The sequence below is a fragment of the Actinia tenebrosa genome, unplaced genomic scaffold (assembly GCF_029948245.1).
Source record: "Actinia tenebrosa isolate PJP-AT-01 unplaced genomic scaffold, QUT_ActTen_1.0 PGA_scaffold3__52_contigs__length_22856419, whole genome shotgun sequence".
NCBI lineage: Eukaryota > Metazoa > Cnidaria > Anthozoa > Actiniaria > Actiniidae > Actinia > Actinia tenebrosa.
In genome coordinates, this window is record NW_028292580.1 from 5,655,471 (window position 1) to 5,673,922 (window position 18,452).

An 18,452-nucleotide genomic window follows, 5' to 3' on the forward strand; every position below is an offset into this window, starting at 1 on the left:
AAAACTGTTTGACTCGCTTGTTACACCAATACTTCTATACGCAAGTGAGATATGGGGTATCGAAACATTAAGCACCAAAGACCAAGAGCCCATGGAACTTGTTCATTTGAAATTTTGCAAAATGCTCCTCAAGGTGACAAAGAATGCTAGTAACCTTGCATGCAGAGCTGAGTTAGGAAGGTTTCCGCTAAAATGCAAAGCATGCAGTAGAAGCTTTAAATTCTGGCATAAAATTATAAAGTCGGAACTACACCCAAAAAAACTTTCAGCCGAAGTCTACCAAGATATTAAAAATGAAACTAAAAAAGCCTTTTGGAGCATAAAAATTAAAACTACTTTAGAACAACTCGGATTGGGGATAATTTGGATGAAACAAAATGAACTTTCTCCAAGATGGTATGAATATGGAAAAATAATAACCCAAAGAATATATGACATTGAGAGGCAAATTTTATGGAGTAATCTCCACAATGATGAAAGGAAAGACGACAGACATAAAAATAAACTCAGAGTCTTTCGTCAGTTCAAAACGGATTATAACTTTGAAGAATATTTAAGTCAAGTCACCAATATTAAGCACAGAGTGGCGCTTACAAAATTAAGAATTAGTAACCATAAGCTTGAAGTAGAAACGGGGAGGTATAAGAGGCCTTATCTCATTTACGATGAAAGGATTTGCCCAGTGTGTAAGTCGGGAGTAGAAAACGAAAAACACTTTCTAGTTTGGTGTCCACTATATAACTCTCATAGAAACGACTTAAGAGAGTTCATAGAAAAAAACACCAGCATTAATTTCAACAATATGAGCGCTGACAGTCGTTTTATGTTCTTAATCAATTCAAAATCAGCGTCTCTACAAAGAGCCATATCAGCATACATTCATCAATGTATGCTGATACGTGAAAATGAATTAAGAAAATTATCTAATACATGGTATATATATATATACCTATAATATATTTGGAATCAAACACTCATGTACTATTAGTATAAGGTGCCAAATAAAATTGTATTGTATTGTATTGTATTGTAATGAAAGTCTGTCAGTGCAACAATTTATTGTGGAAAATAATATTATCAAAATAGAAGTCTTTCTTGTCACAAGAACAAGTTACATCGCTCCCCCCCCCCCCCCCCCCCCCCAAACACAACGACAAAGCTGCCACACTTTAAACCCTGCCAATAACCCTGAACTACCATGGACTCCCCCCATGTTCTCAGGAGGCGGAGCCATTGACCATTGGATTCGGTTTTAAAGTGCAAATGAACCCTTCGACAATACTTTCAGTACTGGTTCTGCATAAAGTAAATAGTTGATTGGTAAAATATTTCTTGAATTGAGTGACGCGTCTCTAAGTTATGAAGGTTTATACTTCCAATATGTTAATGATGATGACGTCAGGTAAGGTATTTGAGTGTTTTTGTTGTAACTAGTAATACTAAATACTGGCCATTTTGAAAATAAAAATTTTAAATAGCTTTCATGTAAAACATGAGTAAAATAATGATGCTTTTTAAATACTGTATCTATGAACCAGTTCGATTTTGTATATTTACATTCATTAACATATTGGAAGCATAAACCTTCATAACTTAGAAACGCATCACTCAAATCAAGAAATATTTTACCAATCAACTATTTACTTCATGTAGAATCAGTACTGAAAGCATTGTCGATAGGTTCATTTGCACTTTAACTTTGCCTAAATTAAATTCAGGCTCCAAAAATTTCTTTTTCTAACGACGTTCAAATTTAAGCGCGCTCGCTCGCGGGAAAAAGACGTAAGTGTGTTTGATCCATAGTGCAGTTTTCGTATGACTGTGAAAAGTTCACGGCACGAACACGGTCGTGACACAACAAGGGATACGCCAGACAAATCACATTGCACGAGAATGTACTCTCCATCCAATCAAATACCCGGAACGCGGCATAAACACGGCGCGGACACGGTCACGCCAAATTCACCGCACTTTTAGACCAATCATATTGCGCGTAAAAAAATTAGCCAATTAGAATTCTAGAAAGTGTCACGGCACGTCACGCTTACGGCACTGAGCTTTTCACAGTCATACGAAAACTGCACGAAAAACGAAACGAATAATGAAACAATAGACCTAAAAAAATATTGTTTATTTAGGATTTACAAAATCCTGGCTTTTATTTTGCTGCAATCATATTAATATAAATTATACAGGATTCGCGCTGAGTTAAGCACTTAAAATTCAAGGACTATTCAAGGAGTATACAAGGACCCAAAAATGAATTTTCAAGAAGTATGTTCAGCTAACTATGCCAAGGTTTTACATGGTGGTTGCGTATGGCCGACTTTTAGATTTTCCAATCTTTCTGACTAGATCTATTTCAGAACCATGCAAGTAATGATCAAAGCAAAAATCCAAGGAGTTTTCAAGGAATTTCGCTAAAATCGTAAAATTCAAGAGCTTTTCAAGTGCCCTTGAAAACGTGAATTAAATTCAAGGAGTTTTCAAGGAGAGTAGCACGAACCCTGAATTTATACAGTCAATGTCATTAACGTTGTCCACCGAAAAAAGACATTTACACATTTACACATTTACACATTTACGCATTTACGCATTTACACATTTACACATTTACACATTTACACATTTACACATTTACACATTTACACATTTACACATTTACACATTTACACATTTACACATTTACACATTTAGACTAAAAGAAATATCACGTGTTTCCTTGAACGTTCTGGCATAAAACAAACGCTGAAATACAATTCTCCATCTTAAATCCTCACTAAATGGTCAGGGCATTCCGGATTTTCGATTCACGAGTTGAATTTTACATTAGTTCAGGCTCACTTCAGTCTAAATGTGTAAATGTGTAAACGTGTAAATGCGTAAATGTGTAAATGTGTAAATGTGTAAATGCGTAAATGTGTAAATGTGTAAATGTGTAAATGTGTAAATGTGTAAATTTGTAAATGTGTAAACGTGTAAATGTGTAAATGTGTAAATGTGTAAACGTGTAAATGTGTAAACGTGTAAATTTGTAAATGTGTAAATGTGTAAACGTGTAAATGCGTAAATGTGTAAATTTGTAAATGTGTAAATGTGTAAACGTGTAAATGCGTAAATGTGTAAATGTGTAAACGTGTAAATTTGTAAATGTGTAGATGTGTAAATGCGTAAATGTGTAAACGTGTAAATGTGTAAACGCGTAGATGTGTAAATGCGTAAATGTGTAAACGTGTAAATGTGTAAATGTGTAAATTTGTAAATGTGTAAATGTGTAAACGTGTAAATGCGTAAATGCGTAAATGTGTAAATGTGTAAACGTGTAAATGTGTAAACGTGTAAATTTGTAAATGTGTAAATGTGTAAACGTGTAAACGCGTAGATGTGTAAATGCGTAAATGTGTAAATGTGTAAATGTGTAAACGTGTAAACGCGTAAATGCGTAAATGTGTAAACGTGTAAACGTGTAAATGTGTAAAGGTGTAAATGTGTAAATGTGTAAATGTGTAAATGTGTAAACGTGTAAATGTGTAAACGTGTAAATGTGTAAATGTCTTTTTTGGTGGACAACGTTAATGACATTGACTGTATGACATCATATAATTTGATAATGAAATGAAATATCCGCTAAAATCATTATCCATTACAACAACCTGTACGAATGAGAATCATTATTCTGTCTTTTTCTCTTTCTTGGGCAGTGCTAGCTGATCGCGGATTTTCTGGAACAACTCGACAAAAATAAAAGTGCCTGAAAATACAAGCGCAGTTCCTATCCAGTGATAGACGGTAAAAGGATTCATGAAATAGAAAATGGAGAACAGAAGACTAAAAAACTTTCGCAACGTGACAACAAGCGTGACAGTCAATGACGTGCACTCAGACGTCAGGTTGTAAACGGAGCGGATACAGATGTATTGCGTGACCACGTTACCCATTGTGTAGAGCCAGAGTTTGGGGATGAGAAGACTGGTACCAAACAGATGCAAAGGTTCTAGAAGAGATATAGAGGCAGTAGGATGGGATAAACATTTCAAAAAGGCACCTTATAATCTGTGTGATAATCTGAGTTTCTCAACCAATCAGCGCGCGAGATTTTCAATAATCACCTCAGTATTTATACTAACATCATATAAACACCCAAGGGGGAGTGGGGAGAGGATCATCAAGTTTTTACACAGCCAAAAAAGTAGTGTCATCGATATTTTCATTCAAATCCAAAGTTTTGCAGGGCCGTAACCAGAGGGGGGGGGGGGGGGGGGGGGAGCACAGGATGCAAGTGAGCCCCCCACCCATAAAAGCTTAAGGTCCGCTCATCTATCTTCTTTTGCTTTAAAATTGCATGTAAATGTTTTTTGATTAAATGAAGACTACTTTCCATCTGCATATTGTAGGATTTCTAAGAATCACTCACCCAATTTGTTTTTGGTTCTGCTTTTTTTTTGGTTACCATTTATTATCATTATTATAATTTTTAGTTCTGCAAATCATTGCCCGTGCACCTCCCCTGCAAGATCCCTGGTTAAGCCACTGTTTTGTCACTGAATAAAACTGATAAACAATGGGTAGGGTCACGATATTCTTTCCTTTGAAAGGGAGGGTTGTTTTTTTTCCTATGATAGTCAATGCACATTCCTACAGCCCTCTCCCTCTTAGTAACTATGTCTGTATCCATTCATGTGGTAACACTGCTTGCATGATCAAATTGGGAAGCACGGGTGGCGTAGCGGTGTGAGCGCTCGCCTCTCATCAATGCGACCCGAGTCCGAGTCTCGCCGGGTTCGGTGTTGTATATGAGTAGAGTTGTTTGTTGGTTCTCTCCTGTGTTTCGAGGGTTTTTCTCCGGGTTCTCCGGTTTTCCTCCCTCCACAAAAACCAACTCCTAAATTCCAATAAGCCTGAAGCGAGATGACGTTTTACCCCCGACTCTATACCATAATAGTTTTTAAAATTCTTTCATACTCACTCATCTCACTACTGATTGGCTGAGAAGCCATGATATCATGTGAGCTTGTCATGATAAATGTATTATTTGTAGGCTTATCTGCTATTTTTTGCTATTTTGGAAGCAGAATAAGCCTGAAGCAAGATGACATTTCACCCCCGACTCTATACCATAATAGTTTTTAAAATTCTTTCATATTAAAATTTTTGATTCCTTAGAGAATACAGGAAAAATAGTCATAATTAAAGAACAAAAGTAATGTGAAAAGGATTATGGTCTAGAGACGTTGGTAAAACGTCATCTCGCTTCAGGCTTACTCGATCATGGAATGAGGGCCACAGGTTTGTTAGCCACTGGCTATTAAGTGCTACCCTTGTGAAAAAAGGACGTTTTTTTCATTTAAATACTCACCAGAAGCACTGAACACGAGGATATGATGGTAAAGGTCTTTACCAAGAAGAAGAAACCCAGGAAGAGGCAATGCATGCTAGTAAAATAACAACAACAAGGACATAAGACAGCTGTCAGCAGGTTACGGTTCAAAACCCAAGTTTAAAGCCCCCCCCCCCCGTAATAGCCCCATTATCACGTAATTTCATGGTTCTTCTACTGTTCTAAGAACGAATCAAAGGTAACCCATGGTAAACTCGTGAAGCGTTTTGAATATTAATTAACTAAGATGATAACAAATGACACTTGGTGACTCATTTCATTGATGGTATTGTGACCCGAATAAGGCGATAGTCAGAGTTATGTTTTGCGCAAACAAACTGTTGTCTTTATCAATTAAATTATTTCCTTCTGATTGGCTACAATCCTTTCCTTTCCGATTTCTGGTTACGAAATTTTTCTACGATTGATATTATCTGGACCGAGTCTAATCGATCCAATATATGACAAACCAGGCTGTTTTCAATGGATATACAATAAATATAATAAATACAATGGAAATACAATGGATTCCATGGTTACGGGAATTACCCAAAACGATTGGCTGAGAAGCGTTATCCGAAAAATGCGAAATCTAGCCACTCCAATAGCTCTTCACGAGCTAAAAAGGCCTTTGAAGAAGTATATCATCCCAGTGCTTATAACTGGGGTTTTATTGTATGTACTAATACTTGTATTGATATCACATATAGTATGCATGCATGTACTCACAGCATAGAAAAGAGCTTCTTTTGGATGTTTACCAAACTCACTATATAATTGTTCCTAGAAATAAGAAAACGATACTTTAATTTTAAGAGAATATTAGACAGACGCAGGGGGGTTTAGAGCTTGGGGGTTGAGCCCCCCCTCCCCCTTACTCTAGGGTAGTTTTGAATTCACCTAATGCATTAATGATGTCAACTAAGGTTTCAGTATGAGGCTACGTGCTAAATTAAATTAATTCTTACCGCCTGTCACGAATGACTGAGCATTTAGCACGTAGCCTCATACTGAAACCTTTGTGCGTGACAAGCGAAGCATATCTCGGAAGTAGGCTATTCTACTTGATTTGTGTGGTTTTTTTTAAAAACTGAAAATCCCCTCCCAGTCTTCAACCTACACAGTCACATTTATCTTACCTGGTAAATACCAAGTCGAGCAGATAACAGTAGGGCCACAATCAACATTCCAATACCTAAAATATGTAATTTATGGACAAAATGAAAAAAAGAATTGGGTAAAAAAAGACAAACTACAAAAATACCAATTTTGTAATACCAACTTTCCAATAGAGAGAGGTGGGGGGGGGGGGGAAGCTTAATAGAGAGATGTGGGGGGGGGGGGGGGAGCTTAATAGAAAGAGGGGGGGGCTTCATAGAGAGGTGGTGGTGGGGGCTTCATAGAGAGAGGTGGGGGGGGGGGCTTAATAGAGAGAGGTGGGGTGGGGGCTTAATAGAGAGAGGTGGGGGCGGGGCTTAATAGAGAGAGGTGGGGGGCTTAATAGAGGGCGGGGCTTATGGATTTAGCAAACTGACTCCAATGTATCCTATCTATCAGTATATAATATGATTTAATAACTTTCTTTAAATTCAAACTCAAACTAAAGTACTACAATTGAATAATTTTTCTTATTTTACGGTTTTTGTGTGATTGATCTGATCTTCTAAGATGGTGGGGGGAGGGGATGGGGGCTTAATAGAGGATTTATGGCATATGCAAGGTAATATACATATATGTGTTCACCCACCAACACACCACCAGAGGTAGTCTGTATAAGGATTCCCAGTAGTGGCTTTATGATGAGCTTCCTGTTTACAATAACAATCACATCACCTTGGTTACCAAACAATAGGAGCAACCATACATGTCACGCGCATGAAAATACAGTAATACAATAGTTGCTTATATAGTTAGTAATACTTGATTATAGAGTGATGATACAGTAATAATAGACAATCAATTGCCTGTCTGTATTAAGTATACAATATTTGCACATTAAAACGTGATCGAATTCTCACTTCTTACTAGTTTGGCTGTCATCTAGCCGTGAAAATGTTGTGGACTCACAAGGCATAGCCACAGTCATACGAAAACTACTCTATAGAGTTACTTACTCCTTTACTTGCTGATGCTATAGTACACAGTGCAATACCAGCTGTGACCATCAGTACTGACAGATACTTAGATGGTTTATAGCTAAAAGATCAAATAAACAAGCAATAAATCACTCAATTCTCAGGCAAATGATAACTATATTTTTTCTCAACTGGCGTCAGTCATTTGAGCTGAGTGATTTTGTTAAATCAATACTCCATTTTACAGCTCCATTTAGTGACCACAAATAATAGTTCCTAGCCGAGGCTGGAGTTACCACGCATGATAAACTGTAGTTTTGCTATATGCGCGGAAACTCCAGCCTCAGCTAGGAACTATTGTTTGTGGTCACTGAATAGAGCTGTAAAATAGGATACAAAAATTTTTTTTTGACTGCCATAAAAATTTTCAAGGTAGCTGCTTGAGCCTGAAGCCAGTCTAGATAAAAGACACATGTCAGTCTGAATTAATTTCAACTATTTGCCTGGTTGTGGGTAGTCTCCCTTGCATCCATTTTTAGTGTCAGTCATCATGTTGCATGACGACTGACACTAAAACTGATGTGAGGGAGACTAGGTTGTGGATTGTTTTGTCTAATTGTGTTTGGTATAGATTGTTTTGGGAATCATTTCAAAATCACAAGGCTCTCAATGGGTGAATTATGCTGGAAACCATTTTGATTATGCTACATAGTATATTTTACAGTATATACAGCTATTTCAAAAAAGTTTGAATACTGAATACTGCATACTGAATAGTGCATTCCAAGAAAAAGTGCATTGTGGGTCATAGTGACATTGTCTAGAGTAGGATTAATAATAATTATTTATTCTATTTTTAGTGTATTCCATCTGAAACAATATACTAACTACATGTAGAGAGTTAATTGCTGTATATTTACTTTTTATTTCAAATTAACGATACCCACAATGCCATTTGGTCTTGGAATGCACTCTTCAGTGTGCAGTATTCAGTATGCAACCTTTTTTGAAATAGCTGTGCATATATACCTAACATATATAGGGAAGCAAGAGGACCAGGGGGTGATTGGGGAGGGAGGGGGGGTGGGGGTGAAACCATCTTTTCTTAGGGTAACTTTGGTTGACTTTGGCTCCAAACAACAAGAAAAAAAACCCAGAAATACAACTGATCCCCCCTTCAGCCCACTTCCTTCCATTCTGCTGCTGCTGTGTAAATCAGTGTCTAACTATATGTTTCCGCAAAATGGCCCACTTAAAAGTAGTTTGTATGAGAATATATATTGTATGAAATATATTTGTACTGCAGTTGTAATGTATCAAATTGAGCTGATCCTCGCAGTATATCAAGCAACTTATGCAGCTGCAAATTGAAAGACTCAGAAAAAATTCTGAGTCTTGAACGGGATTTTTTCTGAGTCTTTCAATTTGCAGCTGCATAAGTTGCTTTACATACTGTGAGGATCAGCTCAATTTGATGAAAGTAGTTTGAATTCTTACAACAAGGGGAAACAAGGCAGCATTATTAACTGGAAAAAATCTTACCTTCTCTTTAAAATAATAATGCCGAGAAGAAGGTTCGCAACCAATGAACCCTAAAAAAGAAAGATAGAATATAGGTATCAATTGAAGCATATTTGCATTTTTTGTTGTATCAAATTTTGAGATGATATATAAAATATAAAAAACAATTAAAATAAAAATATTAAAATCGATTGAAATCCAGCATTCCAGGAACTTCTTGTAAATGAATGGTCAGAAATTTCTCTCTTAAGGCTCTTAAGAACTGATGACATTGATGAAAAATGATGAATGTGGTGGCTGAAATCTGTATTTTATTGGTGTTAAAAAGTAATAAAATATGCTTTTTGGCAAATTAAACTAATTAAAGTCATATTCGTATTCAAGTCATCACCTACTCATGAAGCAGTAATGATAAAAAGGTAAATTATACACTGTGAAAAGATGAAAAAAATGTTTCAGATGCTTTACCTTTTTATCAGTTTCATTAGAAACACCGACGCAGCTCACACTAGTTTTATCTCTACTCATGAGGGGTTCCCAATGGTGTGCCCTTAATGTCATTAGGCGTTTTAGGCTTATCCAAATTTCTTATCCAAATTTTGACTCCCCAAATGATTTGGGCATTCGAACAACACCCCCAATGTTTAAGTCGGCCACAATAGACAGCATAATCCTTAGGTCAAATAACAACAGGCCGGAATTAAAAACTAGGGTCGGAATTAAATACAGGGGTATTTATTATACATTTTGTAAACTAGGTAACTATAAAGATTTAATAAGCCTGAAACGAGATGACGTTTTAACCCTGTCTCTAGACCATAATCCTTTTCACACTGCTTTTGTTCTTTAATTATGACTATTGTTCCTGTATTCTCTAAGGAATCAAAAATTTTAATATGAAAGAATTTTAAAAACTATTATGGTATAGAATCGGGGGTGAAATGTCATCTTGCTTCAGGCTTATTCTGCTTCCAAAATAGCAAAAAATAGCAGATAAGCCTACAAATAATACATTTATCATGACAAGCTCACATGATATCATGGCTTCTCAGCCATTCAGTAGTGAGATGAGTGAGTAAGATGTCTAATAATATAGTTTACTTACAGCTTTAAAGATCATGTGTAGAGGCAAAGGAACATTGAAATTCAAGGCATAGTTATTGATAACACTTGTTAAAAAGAAATATGTCACCATGGTAATGTAGCATCTGCCAAGAGAAAAAAATAATTAAAAACACTTAACATAGAATTCCAGTCCTAGTTGGCTCATACAATCTCGCAAATAAATTTGGGTGGGCTTATGATTCGTGGGGGGTGGGGGGAGGGGGGGAACTTTTGACTGGGATGGCTTATAACCTGGAGGGGGAGCAGGCCTATTAAAAAGGAGGAAAAAAGTGACTGAATTCCTTTAGTATTAGGGCAATGTTATCATACCCATACAACAAAATTAAATCAGTTTTATCTTATAACTTCACCCAAAATATTATTTTCTATTTTTTATTACTAATTGTCAATGTGTAGTTCCAGAAATCATCCATACCCACCCCTCAGAGGAATTTGGAATTTCTGAAGAGTAGGGGATCAGAGAAAGAACAAAAATTACAGAGTTTGTATGGAAGAAAATTGGAATTTCCGGGGGGTAGGGGGATGTCTTAAAAAAATTCCTCCATGAGGGGGGTATATGGACAATTTTTGGAACTACACAATTCCAGTTATGAGCCCTGGGTTGACCTTGGTCATATAATCTCGCAAGTAAATTTGGGTGGGCTTAGCATTGGCGGTGGAGGAAGACAGGGGGGGCTTTAGATTGGGGTGGCTTATGTTATGACCTGCAGGGGGTCGTCAAGCTGGACTTTTAAGAGGGAAAAAATAGTGCCTGAAATCCATCTATTAGGGCAATGTTATTATACCCGTGGAACAAAATTAAAATAGTTGGAACTTAACACCACCAAAATATAGGCTAAATGCAAACTTAAAAAACAAATGAAAAACAAAAGGCTAATTTGTAATTTCCACATGAATATTTACCACACAACGCACCTTAAGCTTGAATAATATAATTGATGCGCTCGTGTTTAATCACACCTTAATAAACCTTGATAAGTTTCTCATGAAAATAAAGTGATGAAAGTATCAATGATTCAATTCTTTGATTGCACATTACATCATCATGGCCATGTTGGTGTCATTGTTAACGGCACCATGATGGCCGCCATGTTTTTGTCTTTTGACTCCCTTGGGAATGCTCGCAATCCATGCAATAAAAACAAATAGATCTTTTTTTTTTAATTTTATCACACAGGTATAATAACTACGCTCTAAAAAAATTAATCATGATCAAACAACAGCCATTCATGCAGCAATTAATAGCTGGAAAAGCTTAGCACATTATTATCACAAGCTTTTTAAATGTCGGAGTTCATAAATTATCAAAAACCTCAGTAAAATGTAATTAGTGGTAGATCCAGGGGGGTCAACAGGGTCGATGGAACCCCCCTTGAAGTTTTGATCTTTTAGGTAATAGGAATATGTCTTATATAAATTTTGCTTAAAAGTATCGAAAAAGATAATGTTGAACACGAAATGATAGATATTTGCTGTTATGATGTTTAGTTTACCTTTAAGTTCCGTTACTAGATAGTAAATTAGGTAGTTAGAGCCAATTTTTTTGTCAGACATCGACTAAACAAAAGAGAATTATACACAGTTTAAGAAACGGAACCCCCCTTTGAAAAATCCTGGATCCGCCACTGGTAATTATTTGTTTACGGTCAGTATAGCTTTAATATCACACTGATATTGAGCTTTAATATGTAAAAAATTTTTATAAATTTTTCAAATTTAGGAAAAATGATCTGTTGTGGGGAGCTTATTTAGAAATAAATGTGCTTTTTATTGAAAAGCGTTTTGACGCTAACAAAGAGACTGAGAGGGGGGGGGGGGGGAGGGGGAGGGAGAAAAAAACATTTGATTAACTTAAAAAAGTTTTGTAAAAAGACACCCTGACAGTACCCTGTGAGCAGAGGTTTCTTTCCTGACCCTCCGTGGAACTGGCTGTCGGGGAGAAAAATTTTTTCTCCCCGACAGCCAGCTCCACCGAGGGTCAGAAAAAAAACTTCTGCTTGCAGGGTACCCTGACAGCTGTGCCATTTTCCAATACTTGCTCTCAAGGCATCCCATAACCAGTAAATGCCATCTTATTGTACTTACCTTATTGGTATGACTGGTGATTTTTGTCCACATCTGGAGGTGAAGATAAATCCTTCCAGAGCTATGAAAAAGAACTGGGAAAAAGTGATAAAATTCCCAGAACTTGGTACTTCTCTGAAAAAGAGAAAAATAGCAATGTAAATCCTTACTGGCTGTGAAATTACCATTTTATAGACATACAAGCCTGGGGGGGGGGGGGGGGGGGGGTCAATTTTTATTAAATATTCAAGAGCACGTAAAATTAAGATAAATCCAAATCAAATGTATCAAACTGTATAGCAATTTTTACAACCCATTATCCCACTTTTTGAGCCCTTGAGCATGCGCTAAGCTCTATTGTGGTTATCCCACGCTGTGATACAACAGCTAAACTTAATAGATTTTTTATATTTTTTGTATAACAACCAGTGAGCTCTACAAACGTAGCTCAATATCTTGAACCAAATGAACTTTTAAAAACATTCAAGGAATCAATTCATGTAGAATAAATACTGAAAATATCGAGTAAGATTTCATAGGCACTTTAAGCCAATTCTAATATAGGAGAAATTATTTATTAAGGCATTAAAAACACTGGTATGAATTTAGATTTTAAACGACAATAAAGTACTTGAGGCAGTATATTTAACTACCCTGTAATTAAGGCGTGAGTCACGTAAGAAAAAAGGATCCCACATGAAATAATAATCTATTGAGATTGAGTAAAAGGATGAGACATTAGTGAGAATATTAAACTACCTAGCAAAGATAAAGTCTGTGCATTAAGAGAAAATTCTTTTCGTATTCAATAAGTATTTTCAAAAACTATTTTCGTGAAGAAAGGTTGTTCTACAAGGCTAAAATCTCGTTATTCAGAAAGTTTAACTTGTTTGGAAGTGGAGATGACCGATGAAAATGGAATCAAAGTGTTAACGCAAAACAAAAATTTCATTCGAAAATGAGGTTTAGGCCTTCATTTGCTATTTCCCATATATTTTCTATAAAAAAGCCTGACAAATCAACATTCTAACACAAATGCAACAAAACATCATCGTACAATTGTAAATACCGCTTCAAACAGGTATTTTATCATAGTACAACAGTTTCTAACTGTTTAAAAAAGGTTTTGAGTGTTAACCCAAAACGAAAATTGGGATCAAAACTCATACGAAAGTCTAGTTTTTAGCGCTTTTTGCTATTATTGCTCATTATTGAAAAAGATTTCCTCTTAAAACTTAATTTAATAATGTAGGATAAAATCTCGGGCGTATTTTTTGGGGTAAACATTGAATGTTTCGGTAGTCAAGTTCCATAGATCAACTCACCTGATGAGAAGTTCAAGAAAAACAACATTCGAGCAACAACCACTGAAAACAAAGAGAATAGCCAGTGCTGGATGCATAGTTGAACGCTAAAGTACACTCGATAAGTTGTATTTTCAGTCAGATTTAGTCTGTAGATTTAAAAATAAATGAGTAACTAAAGCCGACGTAGCTAAATGACCTTCGGTGTTTACACTGTAGTAGTCCGCCATTAGTCAGTGGGCTTCCTGTGGTATAAAGTAATACACAGGTAACCCAAACCACCAAGAGTCAGTTATTGCACTTACTACTTCATGTAGGACCTCTTGAAGTGGAACTATTATTTATAGATTCATAGTGTGTTATGCCATCCTAAACCATCCCTAGCATCCCTATCCATCCTTTACCATCCCTAGCCATCCTTTACCATCCCTAGCCATCCTTTACCATCCCCAGCCATCCTTTACCATCCCTAACCATCTTTTACCATCCCAGCTATCCCTAGCCATCCCTATCTATCCTTTACCATCCCTAGACATCCTTTACCATCCTTAACTATCCTTTACCATCGCTAGCCACCCTTTACCATCCCTAACCTTCCTTTACCCTCCCTGGCCATCCCCCGGGGGCATCCCTAACCGTCCCTAGTCATCCTTAGCCATCCTTTACCATCCCTAGCCATCCTTTACCATCCCTAACCATCCTTTACCGTCCCTAGCCATCCTTTACCATCCCTAGCCACCCTTTACCATGTTTTTTTTCTTGTTAATATGTTAAACCTTTTTTTCCTTTGGAGAGAACACAGAGAGTCAATATGTTCATATATATATATATATATATATATATATATATATATATATATATATATATATATATATATATATATATATATATATATATATATATATATGTATATATATATATATATATATGTATATATATATATATATATATATGTATATATATATATATATATATATATAATTACCATCCCTAGCCATCCTTTACCTTTCTTTCGAGTAGAATGGGTGGCGTTCGCAGCTAACGCGTTGTCTTTCACCCCTGTGAGTCCAACGGGTCGAGTCGCTGCTTCAAGCCCTGTGGTCGTCATGTGAATTGAGTTTGTTCAATGTTTCCTCCCTCCATAAAAATCGACATGTGAGTTGAGCGTTTGTGTGTTAAATGTAGTGGTAATGCGTGTGAGCGAAAAGTGTCCCCAATTAGTGGAAAAGCGCTAGAACGACTAGACACTTAAATAAAAGTGATTTATTTTATTTTACCATCCCTAACCATCCATAGCTGTAACACTATAACTATGCTCCAAAATAAAGGCAGGAGGTTTGATACCATATTTCGAATGTAAAGCTTGATTCAAGATGGCCGCTTCTATCACATCACATCAAACCTTCATTCACTGTCAATATGGATCAATAAATTCCAGTGTTTTGCTCAACATTGACGTCTTTTATCCCCCATTTTTACTCAAGTAGGTTTTTCTTTTATAATCGACATTTTGAGGGACACGCCCGAGGCAGGCTTAAGGCAACAGGCATACAGTCCTTTGACTAAACGTTGTCTTTGATCGGATCATCCCTACGCGCCTAGACCGAAAAGGATAACGGGTAAATTATCCAGAACCTGCGTCATCCAAACTGCTCGCCAGTTTAATTCTTTGCCGTATGCTCGAGGCATGGTTTCAGCATATTAAATGGGATCGAAAAAAGCGAGCTCAAAACGTGTTAGATAACATATGCGGAGTGCAAACAATTAATCCGTGAAACACTAATTACTAAATAGTACAAAATTGTGTTAATTAAACAATAGAAAACAATGGAATTTGCATGAAATTGTGCTATTTAGTATTACTAAAGTTGCACGGTTATATTGTTTGCACTCTAACTGTGAATTAATTATCCCCATGATCCTTTTCGGTCTAGGCGCGTAGGGATGAAGCCGATCAAACGACAACGTTTAGTCAAAGGACTGCATGTATGGAGGCCTAGAGCTGCCATATGAGTTTTGTAAATGAATAATTGATCTTTTGTGAAAACTGCGCCTTTTTTCGTATTTTCATTTATTTCTTTTTTTCCTTCTTTTCAATTTTTCCGATGTTCTTTTTTTAAATAATTGATTATTTTCTTTTGGGAAAACTGTGTTTTTTCCCCCGTTTCTTTCTCTTTTTTGTCCTTTTTTCAATTTTTCCGATTTTCTTTTTTTTTATAATTGTTTTTTCCCTTTTTTTCTATTTTCTATTTTTTTTAAAAATTTGTTGAGAACTTAATTTTTCTTCAGTTCCTTTCATTTTCTTTTGATATACAGTAATACTATTTTAGAAACAGGCCCATATTCAGGGGCGGCGGAAGCTAAAAATCTTTGGGGGTGGGGGGGGGGGCACTGAAGATTATATTTAACGCTATGTGATAATGACAATGTTTTGTTTGATTGCAGACGCATGCGCCGTAAAACAATGACTAAGAACCAATATTTTTTGGGGGGGGGGCAGGCCCTTCCAAAACATTTGGTGTGGGAGCACGTGCCCCCTCGGCCCCCCCCCCCCCCCGGTTCCGCCGCCCCTGATATTGACGTTGAACTCAAACTTTTCTTGAACTTTGTTTTCTGGAGTCATTAACCCCAACTTAATTCTGTCAATTCTGGATGAATAAACCGAAATATTACGCACTGCTTAAGATCCTCATTACCTAAACTATTCAGGTATGTTTTTCGGAGTTGTTTTCATTGCTTATTTTCTGTACTTGCTGGCTGGTAAGTTTAATACTATTTTTATTTTGGAATTTTGAGTAATGTGGACATTCATTTTATTGCAGGATCTATCAGAGTTAATCTTTGGGGGAATAACATTACAGATCTTGTAGATGGCTTATCCTATAAGTTTATTGGCTTGAAAGTCAAAGAATTCAATGGCCGAAAGCTCCTTACAACTACACCATCAACTATCTGTGAGCTTGTTGAAGACCACTTCCCAGTTCCTATCAACGATGTTCTCAACACGCGAAGGACTGTTATAACATAGGCAAGATATGACGCGTGCTCTGATTGGCTAATTTGCTATGTGAAAAAATGGATATCCCCATAGAGATATTCCATAGGAATTTTTTTACGCCGAAGCGGCGAAAAATTCACCGTTGGTTCGGTAGCAAAGTGTATAAAAATAATTTCAAAATAATTTCGCGACTTAAAACTAGAAATGGCTTCTTTTCCATCTAACAAAGATTATGAGCTTCCTAATTTTGATTTTGAGTTGGAACAAAACATTGAACTCCCAGTTAATAAACAACAAAAACCAGAAAAAAATTCACAAACATTTGCAAACTTGAACGAAAGCGAGTTACAAGATATCCTCGCTGATAAGCAGTCTGCTAAGACCAAAAAGAACCCGACAAACTGGTGTGTTTCCACGTTTAAAGGTAAGAAAAATCAATTAATAACTTTTATGAGATAAAATGGCCTTTTGACTTAGTTAAAAAGATAAACTAGAAAAACATTTTTCGCGAAAATGTCAACAGAGACAATAAACACTAACGTGGCTTTCGTGAGTTGTGTTGTAGACAGCTATCACTCTCAACGAGGAAAATTATAAAATATTAAACACCAATCTTTTCGTATTTCTGGTTTGTTTTTATTTATAGCAAACTGTTTACATATTTTTAAAGCAGTGAATCGACCTATCGGCAAAAATCTCCTACTAATTCACTAAGTAATGAAATAAAACGTCGTGTTTTCAACCGGTTTTGCACAACAGCTGGTTGGGTGTGTGGTTCGCACTGCAACTAAGAAATACAAAAAATAATTGCTCGATAATAGGTAAGAAATACAAATTAATTGTTCTTAATTTTTTTCAAACCTTTATTCTTTTAGCATAAAAAGCTCATAGCTCAAGCAAACAGTGACAACAATATTATAACATCCCTCATCCCTAAGCAAGGGGATTCTCCTTATATATACTCCGCATTATGACCTCATTGTGCGATCCTCTAACGCGCATGCGTGCTAACTCACTGTTCAAAGTTGCATTGTTATGCAAATTACGAGCCTATATGAACAAGGGAGCATGTGATATTGTCCTCTTTTTCTTTCGTGCGTCAAGCGTTTCAGGTCAGTAAGAACTCACTTTTGCTTATTGTCGTCGTTCCTTACGACGAGTTGCACACAGTCTACATCTGTTTAACTGCCTATGTTTTCCTTTCGTTTTTCTTGTAGAAAAACTGAAGTGCTCCAAGGGATATTGTTAGAAAGAATGTCCTCAAGTCCCGATCACGAGAATGAAAACGATTTGCTGAATGAAGATCCAGCAGAACCTTCGACAGTTCAGCCGCTCAATGCTCAGCAGGTTTTACAGCTTCAACAGGATCTGGGGATTAACAAACTCTCCACTGCTGTTACCTGATTTAACGGACTAGATTCCTACGAAAAAAGTTCTTAGTCTGAATCAGAATCCAAAGAAAGAAGCCGTTTAAATTAGCGTTTTTACTGATACTGATTAAGTCCAGACTGTAACTATTGTGCTGCAGCTGGTGGAGTTGTAAGACTTACTCATTTGAGACTACTTGAGTGGTCTTTCCGCGACTCATTTACGGCAAACATTTATCGAGACGCCTATGCTCTCTCTAATGTTCACATTTTCGCTTGAGCTTTTTAGATTTCTTTTTGTTTCTTCGTCTAACAATGCAAAACATGAAGCCACTTTGGCTTGCAAAAAAGAAAAGTTTACAGTTTGCAAGCGTTGCTAGGGCAACTGAACTACAAAAAGGCGGTCAGCGCGCGGTCGGGGAAGAAAGATGGCGATTTCCCGCCCAAACTGAAAGATTTTTCATCTTTAAGTCCTAATTTATTACAGGTTTTCCGGTTTCTTACTTTTATTTTCAAGTTTAAGTGCCATGGATCAAGAATATATACAGAATTTAACAGATAAAGCAATCAATGCAAAATCACGACCTATCAATCAAATTCTCGATAGGTACAAAAACACAT

The 18,452-nt window shown here is 36.5% G+C and overlaps 1 protein-coding gene across 1 annotated transcript; it reads right to left on the minus strand.

Annotated features, from left to right (window-relative positions):
• Positions 1 to 3,511: 3,511 nt before the first annotated feature.
• LOC116307160 (nucleotide sugar transporter SLC35B4) lies at positions 3,512 to 13,688 on the minus strand. Its single transcript, XM_089036094.1, has 10 exons — positions 13,488 to 13,688; positions 12,184 to 12,297; positions 10,079 to 10,181; positions 8,995 to 9,044; positions 7,492 to 7,573; positions 7,125 to 7,185; positions 6,517 to 6,572; positions 6,107 to 6,160; positions 5,357 to 5,432; positions 3,512 to 3,994 (listed from the first exon to the last, which is right to left on the minus strand). Exons 1-10 carry the CDS (start codon positions 13,562 to 13,564, stop codon positions 3,672 to 3,674), a joined length of 996 nt encoding a protein of 331 aa, XP_088892220.1. The 5' UTR covers positions 13,565 to 13,688; the 3' UTR covers positions 3,512 to 3,671.
• Between the last annotated feature and the right edge of the window lie 4,764 nt (positions 13,689 to 18,452).